General features: G+C 33.0%; 1 protein-coding gene across 1 annotated transcript in view; it reads left to right on the top strand.

Moving 5' to 3' along the window:
- URI1 (URI1 prefoldin like chaperone) overlaps positions 1 to 9,349 on the top strand; it is a 66,712-nt gene extending 57,363 nt beyond the window's left edge. The window contains exons 7-11 of the mRNA XM_065898838.1: positions 795 to 969; positions 2,292 to 2,625; positions 4,387 to 4,529; positions 5,311 to 5,560; positions 8,535 to 9,349. Coding sequence (XP_065754910.1) covers positions 795 to 969; positions 2,292 to 2,625; positions 4,387 to 4,529; positions 5,311 to 5,560; positions 8,535 to 8,717 — 1,085 coding nt within the window. The 3' untranslated portion in view covers positions 8,718 to 9,349. The remainder of the gene's footprint in view (positions 1 to 794; positions 970 to 2,291; positions 2,626 to 4,386; positions 4,530 to 5,310; positions 5,561 to 8,534) is intronic.
- Positions 9,350 to 10,188: the final 839 nt, after the last annotated feature.

Here is a 10,188-nt window from a genome sequence, read left to right as displayed (position 1 = left end):
TTCTGTAAATTTGAATATATGATGGAGGTCATCTGTTAGTACCATATCTCGTAACAGCATTGTAGACTTCTCCCGTTGCCGTCTTTAAAGCTTTAATTTGCTTTATAAAAAAAATTTTTTTTTTCAAGTGAAAAGCTGATAGGTTTGAGTTCAGATTTTATCCATCTCCTGCCTCACATGAGGATTATAAATAAGATAAAGCAATTTAAAAAGTAGAAATATTCATATATAAAATTATAGTAGAATTTTTCAAGGATTAGGCTCCATAGATTTCTCCTAGGGTATTCCTGTCTGGCAGTGCCTTAGAGTTGAAAGTATCCTGTGACAAGGCTTTTATGTGTTACTTTAGTAACTAAATTCTCTTGAGTAAGGATGGAAGATGGGTATTACTTGTGTTGAATTTTACATTATAGCTAGAGTGCATTGTGACCATTTCTGCTTATGCATTTTTGAAGCTTTCAAGCAGCTCTTCACAGTCTTTAATATGCTTGTGAATCCTCTGGGGCTCTTGTTAAAATACAAATTCTGATTCAGCAGGTCTGGGGAGGCCCTGAGAGTCTATACTTCTGAAATGTTCTCCAGGGATGCCAGTACTGCTGGTCCTTGGACTACACTCTTAAGTAGCAAGATTCTAAGGAGACATACATCCTTGGAGGTCTACTGTTTGGCTTAAAAATCATGTCCCCCTCTTTCTCAACAACCCCTCACCCCAAGAGAAAATCTTATTAAGTCTAGGTTTGCGCCTTTTAAAAATTGGCTTTTAATAAACAGCCTTTTTTTTTTTTTTTTAATAGCAAAACACCGAATTGCTCATAAACCTCACTCCAAACCAAAAACTTCAGGTATTTTTGAAGCAGAATTCTCAAATGATCTAAAATCCAAGGATCTGCTTGCTGATAAGGAGCTGTGGGATCGACTTGAAGAATTAGAGAGACAAGAAGAATTGCTGGGTGAAATTGATATTGATAGGTACCTAATGACAAAGTTCCTTACACACATTTCCTTATAAAATATGTGCTGATTGAAGAAAATACAGAAAAGCATGCTATACTAAAATATCAATAACGCTACCACCCTAAAATAAATATTCTCTAGAATATTTTCTTTTAAGGCCGTGTGTTCATGCACATGTCAGTGCATGTGTATGTACAGAAATACACAAAATCAATATTCCTATTTTTTATTATAAGGTTTCAGCCCTATTTTGTATAATAAAGTAAGATATACCAGATACTTCACTTTAAATAATTATGGATGCTTTATATATTATATTTTAAATGAGTTGTTTTTATACTGTAGTCAAGATAATGCTGTATGTTTGAATGACTTGTTAAAAAAAATATGTGCATTCAGTTTAAGTTTGTTGCTGTAAAATATTTATCCTTGCTTTCCTTTGCAAACTTTTCTGCTTATTGAGCAGGTAATTTGTAATCTGGTCAAGTAGTTATAGATATGAAAAACTTTACCAAATTGCCATTTGAAATACATATTAGCACTCACTCAGAATTATCAGAGTGCTCAATGAAAACTGTTACTATAGAAGTTCCTATATTATTTTGCTTAAGTGATATGCAGAATTAGTTACTGTGAAAAATAAGACATGAAGCACAAAGGATATTTTTTTCACTACCATATCTCACCTATACTTAGGTCTTTTTGATTAACTGATACTGTTTAATTTTTGTAAATCAGTTTTTAATCTTATGATTTTCTTGGTCACGATTCTTTTTCTACTTTTGCGTGATGTTATTTCAGTTTGTTGCATTTTGGGTTTTGTTATTTTTATAAGGTCCTCAAATCCTTTGTAGAATGAAGCATGCATGAGAAGTATATGTGTATAAATCATGCACATATGTAGAAATCTTTTATTTTTTAAAATTACAATAATACAGGCTTATAAAATATTTTGATTATAGAAAGAGAAAGAAATATGTTATAGTTCTGTGGTTGTAGTTTCTGGTCTTTAAATAAAGATAACATATTCTCTGTGATTTCTTACAAATTTATGATTGTATTTGTATGGTATTTTATTGTATATGGCCAATATCCTCCTTGCAAAGATTTAAAAAAAAATCTACTGTATTCTACTTTTGTTTGAATAACTATGACATATAGAATTAGCATAGAAACTATTACTTATTAATTCATTTCAAAACATTTTATTAACCTAGAAATCTAGTTTAAAAATACCTTATGCAAAACCTTAGTTTTTACCCTTTGAACTTAAGTGCAAATTAGAATATGTAAAATTCTAGTGTGTTTGTTTGATCTTGTTAATTTTCTTTTTCTAGTAAGCCTGATACTTTGATTGCAAATGGAGAAGATACGTCCTCTGAAGAGGAAAAGGAAGATCAGAACATAAATGTGAATATGATGAATCAAGTAATGGACTCTCTCACTCCCAGCAATTGTTATCAGAATGTTACAAATTCAGAACTGTTCAATGGTCAAGTGAATAGTCAATGGAACTGTTCAATTAATGGTTCAAATTCTTATCACAATAATGAAGATGAAGAAGAAGATGATGATGATGGTGGTGACAATGAAAATGACCATGATACCTTAGGGGCTGAAGATAATTCTATACCAACAATATATTTTTCTCATACTGTCGAACCTAAGAGGGTTTGTATACTTTTAACTTTACTAATTTTTCATATAATTTGAATATTAGAGATCATCTGCGATATTCTTTAAAAGAGCAGTATTAACAGGGATTAATATTGTTGATAGTGCCAAACAAGAAAGCTATCTTTTGCCTCTTGCTCTGACCAATTTATCTAAAAAGAAAAAGGAAAATAAAAGTCTAGATAGTTAGCTGGTATTGGTCCATTGTTCTCTGAAGCCACAATAGAATTTGAAATTTGGGGGTCTGGAAGGAGATCGGTTTGAGTGACAACTACTGTAACTCCACCTGTCCTTCATTCAGAATCCTTTCTTAAGAATTCTAGAGTTAATTTGGGCATTTTGGTGTATTTAAGATGAAAGTGACTTACATTAGTTAAGTTTTTAATTATATCAGGTTGTTTCTATGTGGGCATAAAATGAATAGGAGCATCATGAGCAAAAAGGAAAGATTTAGAAGGAAGTAAAAATTAGTTCCATTTCTCACAAATTAAACATCTCTGGGTGGTAATCATGATTTTAGAATTTTGATATTTTAGAGCTGGAGGTTACTACAGAGAGGTCTTCTAATACAGGTTTTTAAGTTTTCTTAGCATCAAAAGACTTTTTGTTCCCTCCATACTTATTGTAGAATACCCAGTTTTAAAATCCCAGATCAAAGCAGGTTGGATCTCACTGAAAGAAGGACCTTAAACTCATTCCCTTGCTCTCTTGGCCTCATAATACTGCTTTAAGGAGCTACTGGGAATTTTGTCTTTCTAATTTGTCTTTCTCAGGGAAACTTCGGGCCTAGAAGACCATAGAGCTAGTTAGTAATAAAACAGGGACTCCTTTTTCTCAGTTTGGTGCTTTTTTGTTTTTTTTTTTTTTACCACAACAGGGTACCCTTGTAGGGTTTGCCTGTATCAGAGGTAAGGGTCTGTGGTAGCAGTCTTAAATGCCTGAGATTATTATTTAATCAAACGTGTTTAAGACATATTTGCTATTTCTTAGGTCAAGATTTCCCTGCTCTAATGTGAAGTGAAATACTTATATGGTGTTTTAAAATATATATTCTAATACTTCAAACTAAAAGGAGCATCTTGGAATTCTTTGGAAAAAATTGACCTATTAGCCAGGAAAAAAGTTTGTTTTGTGATTCTCTTTTCAGGCTTTAAATTAGTTTTCATTTAGATAAAACAGGAAGAATAAATAATATTTACAGGAATGTTATGGGGAACAGCAGTCATTAATATGGAAAGATGGTATAAATGCCGAGTAGGGATAGAAGAATAATGTATTAACCCTGAACAGGGTTGATTTTTATTTTCTGGTCCTTAAATTTTTAAAGATTAGAGGTATTTTAAAAATTCTAAATAGTTAAGCATTATCCAATATTGTTTTTATGACTTAAGTTTTATATTCTTACTGAATATTTGTTTTGGTTAATTGTGCTGTTTGTTTTGAAATGCATGATTTAAGCCAAAAACTTAAAGTAATGGGTGATGTGAAAGCTTATAATAATCTAGCATTTAGTTTGTATGTATTTTGCTTTCTGTATGATAAAGTCACTGATGACTAGAATTGGTCACTTAAGGTATAATTTAATACTGTAGAAGTATGATAAGGACTTGTTAGCCTTAGCTGATAATGCACATCATTTGTGTCAAAAAATGTCAACTGCCTCTATTACTATTATTTCTTTAATTGTAGAGTTTATTGGTTTTAGTTTTGGCCTTGATTTCTCAAAAGGATCATAATTTCTTGCTGTGAAATTTTTAGGTACGAATAAATACTGGAAAAAATACCACTTTAAAATTCAGTGAAAAGAAAGAAGAAGCCAAACGTAAGCGAAAGAACAGCTCTGGCAGTGGTCATTCTCCCCAAGAGCTGCCTATGATCAGGACTCCTGCTGACATTTACAGGTGAGTGGTATTCACAGATAGCAGAACAGCCTGCTCTTCCCTTCTCATTTTTTGCAACTGAGTGTATACAGGAAATGGTTGCTTGTAACACAGAAGGCTCTCACTGAAAAGTGAGGTATTCTGATAGAGTTAGCTTAGTGTTTTAAAGGCTCTCACAGGAGCTGCTGAGCCCCCACCACAGCTTCTCAGTTCAAAGCAATTGGAATGTTGCTTGGTTTTTTGCCTTTGCCCCTCTTTGCCAGTGCTTTTGAAACATTCCCAATCTAGTAAAAAAATGTTGTATGTTAACTTTAGAATGAAAGTTTGTGTTTCTAGTGTGCTGGGGCAGCACTTTTCCTATCACAGCTATGACAGTGCTTGGCATGTGCTTTACCTTTCCACAGAGTCGAAGTTAAGTATGCTATTCCAATTTTTTGTTGTATTGTTGAGAAATCTGTCATTTGAAAATACCTGTTTTCATGACGCTTATTTGTAAAATAGTGAAAATTGCTAAGTGACTTCTGAGCAGGTCTAAAATATATGTAGAATTTTGGCAGATCACGCTGTTGTCACCCAGAACATGTGTATAAATAAACGGCTGTATCTTATTAGGCCAAACAATAATAAAAGTAATGTAAATATGTCATTCGAGGCTACAAAACTATTGTGATGGTGAACATTTTGGATATAAGTTTGAATAAAACATTTCAGATTGATTTCTAGAAAAGATTTTTTAAAATCCTTGTAAATTTATCCTCAGTTTTATGAGTTAACTAAAGAGTATATATTTTTGATATTATAGAGTCTTTGTTGATATCGTGAATGGAGAATATGTCCCTCGTAAGTCCATCCTGAAGTCTCGCAGTAGAGAGAACAGTGTTTGCAGTGATACCAGTGAAAGCAGTGCTGCTGACTTTGATGATAGACGGGGAGTCTTGAGGAGCATTAGCTGTGAAGAGGCCACTTGTACTGATGCTAATGAGAGCATTTTGGACGAGGAGCAGCAAGAAAATCATCAAAAGAAACTTTTTCCTTTATCAGTAACACCTGAGGTATGTATCTTTAACTCTATTTTATATAGTATCTTTGACCAATTTTTGTGAGTTAAAAAGGTGGTGGTAGCTCCATTTCAAAGGGGTATGCAATTCATTTTCCCCATTTTGGAGTTGAAAAGATTTTTTAAAAATTGTAGCTGCTGTATCTTCCAGGTGTGGTCTGGAAATCATTAATCTTATTGTTCTTAAATTATTTTATATAATTATTTATTGAAGTTAATCGACAGAGTAATGGCATTGTTTATCTTGTAGCTTCTTTAGTTCATACATATATTTAGTCTCAAAAGTCATAGATCATAATTAATTAATTCTAGGCTTGTACTTTTTTTTTTTTTTTTTCTTCAGTACGCGGGCCTCTCCCGTTGCGGAGCACAGGCTCCGGATGCGCAGGCTCAGCGGCCATGGCTCACGGGCCCAGCTGCTCTGCGTCATGTGGGATCTTCCCAGACCGGGGCACGAACCCGTGTCCCCTGCATCGGCAGGCGGACTCTCAACCACTGTGCCACTAGGGAAGCCCAGTACTTTTTTGATAATTAATAATTTATAAAAAATGAATAGTCACTAGCAAGCACAATATAGGTCTTATAATAAAGTAGTTCAAAATGAAAGTATTACCACTCTTGAAGTTCTAGTTCTGTGAAATAGGAATTTTAAAGTATCTTAATTAGCATATGTATTTCATTTTTGGCTAGACTTTTTTTTTTTTTTTTTTTTTTCGCTGCACCCCACAGCCTGTGGAATCTTAATTACCCAACCAGGGTTCGAACCCGTGCCCCATGCAGTGGAAGCATGGAGTCATAACCACTGGACTGCCAGGGAAGTCCCATGTCTAGAAAATTATTTAGCAGCTTATTTTAAATAAATTCCACTAGATCAGACTTATAGTCATTTTATGCTAGTTCAAGTAGCAGATTGTACTTTTCTCTTTTAAATGCTTTGGTTGAGTTAAAGAAAAAATATATACATGACGGATAATTATGTATAGTCCTTCTATGTTTTGGCTCGTGCCAGTGAAATTTTTAACTCTTTGGAATTGTGGAACCATTTTACAATCTAGTGAGAGCTGGAGATCCTCTCCTCAGAAAAATGAGTGCACACACATATACTCTTACCCACCATGTTGCACATCGTTTTGTGTGTGGGGAAAGGAGGGGTATTGGGAGATACCAAAATGGAAATGTTATGGTTTCCATTATACCCAGACTTGATATTTTTTTACTCTTATGTTTGGTGGGTATTTTAGATTTTTAATTTAAGAAGTATTTAGGAAGACTGGGGAACTCATACCATATCAAACTGACATACCCATTTGAGTATAAGTCAAATACATATAAAAATGTATATCTTTATAAATGAATAAACATATGTAGAACTTCTGTTGCTTTTGCTAAATAGTCCCTAAGTGGTACTGATTGTACTAAATGGTAACTGGGGATGGAGGGGTCATTGGTAATTAGGAGCAGTATGTATGATTAGAATATTCTCCTTCCCTTCTCCCAATATAATGATTTCAGTTGACCTGGAGAGTATCTTAACTTAATAGTCTTCCCTACTGTTAGAAAAACAGGTGGTAGACTTTTGCTGTTTTTAAGTATCTGAAAATTAGGTTTTTGTAAGGACTTAATATATTATGGTATAGCTAGAGCTCAAGTCTGGAACTTATTTTCATTTCATCATATTTAATAGCTTTGCATTTTGTATTGAACTGTTAACAGCACCTAGATGCTATAAATTTTTTAACATCAAAATAAATAGTTCATGGGATTATGGCAAGTACTTTGAAAGATATCTTTTTTGATATCTTTAAATGTTAAAATATTCTCTTTTTCAAAAGCATTATTAGTATAATAAGAAGGCTCTGTGCTCATTGTGATAAAATAGAGTTTTTAGAAAAGTAAACTTTGAATTTCTTTTAAGAGTTGGACTCCACCCAAGGTCTCAAAGTACTGTGGGAGGGTCAGGGCATTTTGGGTTTTTGTTTCTTTGGTGGGGCAAGTTGGTGGATGTTGGCTTTTTAAACTATTCAAGTGATACATTGTCATTTTGTACACTTGGTAGACAAAGTCAAGCTAAATATACATGAAGGTTTACATGTCAAATTTTAATTTGTACGTAAAGAGTCTTTAGAAGATGAAAGTGAGGGGGTTTCAAATACTAGAAATCTTGGGGAAGAAAAATCATAGCTTCTTGATTTTGATAGCTCTGTACATAAAAAGACATAGCAAGACATATCTTTGGTTTTATTTCCATCAATTTGTATACACTACATATGTACATTACATACAGTTGACCAAAATTAAGTCCAGCAAACATCTGGTTGAAATTAAAGAATCATTTTTTGTGGTGCCTTGATTTCTCTCATTGAGTTAATTGTATGAAAATTTGAGACTGATACTTACTTCCACTAGCACCAGCACTTTCAATTTTCAGTTTCCACTGATCTCAAATAAAAATGAGGCAAGAGGCAATAAAATACTCAAATAATTGCATGAATGAACACCACCCAAGAGATGTCACTGCTGCTGAAACTCAGCTCTTGGCTCACAGGCAGCATGGCCACCATAGGATAGCTCATTCATCAGCTGATGTTTGACACCCTAATAGAATTCTTAATTTTAATACATTATTTTTCACAGCATGGCCTGGATATAAATGGAATGTATGAAAGTTGAGGACCTTTTATTTACCCATTTTTTAAAAATCCCATGTGAACATGTTTTTTACATTTTTGTTTTCTTGCATGTGTACTATTAAAAAATCAACTTATATTTGGTGGTGTAATTAAGATATATTTTAATGGTACTTGATTTCTATGAGCAATTTGTATTTTGATGTTATAGTTCTGTCTATCAAAAAAATCTTATGAATTTACTTTTAATGAAAAGAAATGTCTAATTGGCAAGTACAGGATAAAGATTTTGTGGGCACCTTATTTGCATTTTATTATCATAATCTCACTTTTGTCTTCCAGGCTTTTTCTGGAACTGTAATAGAAAAAGAATTTTTGTCACCTTCCTTAACACCACACCCAGCCATGGCTCATCCTGTGCTACCCACCATTCCAGAACGAAAAGAAGTTCTGTCAGAAGTATCAGAAGGAACTACAAAGAGGGTTTCAAAGTTCAAAGCTGCCAGATTGCAGCAGAAAAACTAGGGCCTGCCTAGCAAATGGGAGTTTACATCCTAAAACCTAGTTTTGGAATTGTTTAGAATAAATATAGCAAAATATGTTACATGTAATTTGAAATAAGCCATCCTGAGTTAATTTGACAGCAAGTTCTCTTACTGTTATCAATGGTGTTAAAAAGAAATCAAAGTAAATATTTAAATACTTTAATATTCAGCTTGTTTCGTTAATTCTCTGAATACTGTCAGCACTCTTGTTTAAGTTTGCCTTATGAAGTAGTGGCAGCATTTTGAATTATTTTTCAAAGAATATTGTTCATATGCATTGTTTTTGTGTTTTGAACTAAATACTGGCAGTTTTGTACCAGCTGTGATATTGTGCATACCATATGGACCATTTTAAAGAAACTTTTAAAATTTCAAGTAGATTCAACAATTATATTACTTGCTTTAGCATTTTAAAGGCACTTTAAAAAAATCTACTTCTTGTAGGTTTTACAGCTAGGTGGCTATTTAAAAAATCTCTCCCTCTTTGACTGTCATTCTGTAATCTCTAAGACAGAAAGCTGCATGTACCCAAGGGAAAGTTTCCTTGATTGGAATAATGGTATTTTGTAAATTTTTTTTAAGTAAAAATTTTATGAAACTTGGTCTCTAAAATGTTGTGAACTTTATGATTCAGAATCAAATATAGAAATGTCTTTGATTCATATATATGTTACATGCACCACACAATGGATCCTTGAATTCTTATAATTCCATAGGCAGTTCTTCCCTAGTGTGTGCAGTTTTAACTGGCATTATATTTTGGGAGAGAAGGAAAGGTTGTCTAGATGATAAAAATAAATAAGTAAATAGATAAATAAATAAAATTTTAAAATAAGAAATTGTATGTTTTAATCTCCCAGACATTTTCGTTCTTTATGGTTACTTTCCTAGTAGTAAATGATTGAAAAACATATTTACTTTTGGTAGAACTCCTTAAAATAAAGAGAAATTTATTCTAACATTGAAAATTACACTGCAAGTGTTAATCATTAGCTTGATGCATGCTAAAATGTAGCTTTTAAAAAGCATTCTGCATTAGTACTAAAATAAGCCATCAAGGCCAGTCCACCCTCCTCTGTTCATGGCTAAATATTTAAAGGTTATTTATAGCTTCTTTAATGAATTCTTGCTTAAACAAAGTGAAATTATGTCCTAGAAAAGTAGAACCTATCTGTAACTAGAACAGCACAACTGTAAAAGTTTTATGAATATGTATTTTAATAATAAGGGGGTGAGCCTGAATCCCCACAAGTTAATGGATAATTCAGATCAGAACAGAGGACTGATTTTAAAAGATTGCCTAAAAATGTAGATTTGTTCTTTAGCAAATTTTGATCAACTGTGCATGTATTTTTAGTTAAAAACTTTTTCTCTCAGCCAATCCCCCACAAAAAAGAAAACAACCAAGAGTTCAATCACATACACACAAAGGAGCCCCCAACTCCAACTGC

The sequence above is a fragment of the Phocoena phocoena genome, chromosome 20 (genome assembly GCF_963924675.1).
Source record: "Phocoena phocoena chromosome 20, mPhoPho1.1, whole genome shotgun sequence".
Lineage (NCBI taxonomy): Eukaryota > Metazoa > Chordata > Mammalia > Artiodactyla > Phocoenidae > Phocoena > Phocoena phocoena.
This window is presented reverse-complemented; position numbering and strand designations above follow the sequence as displayed.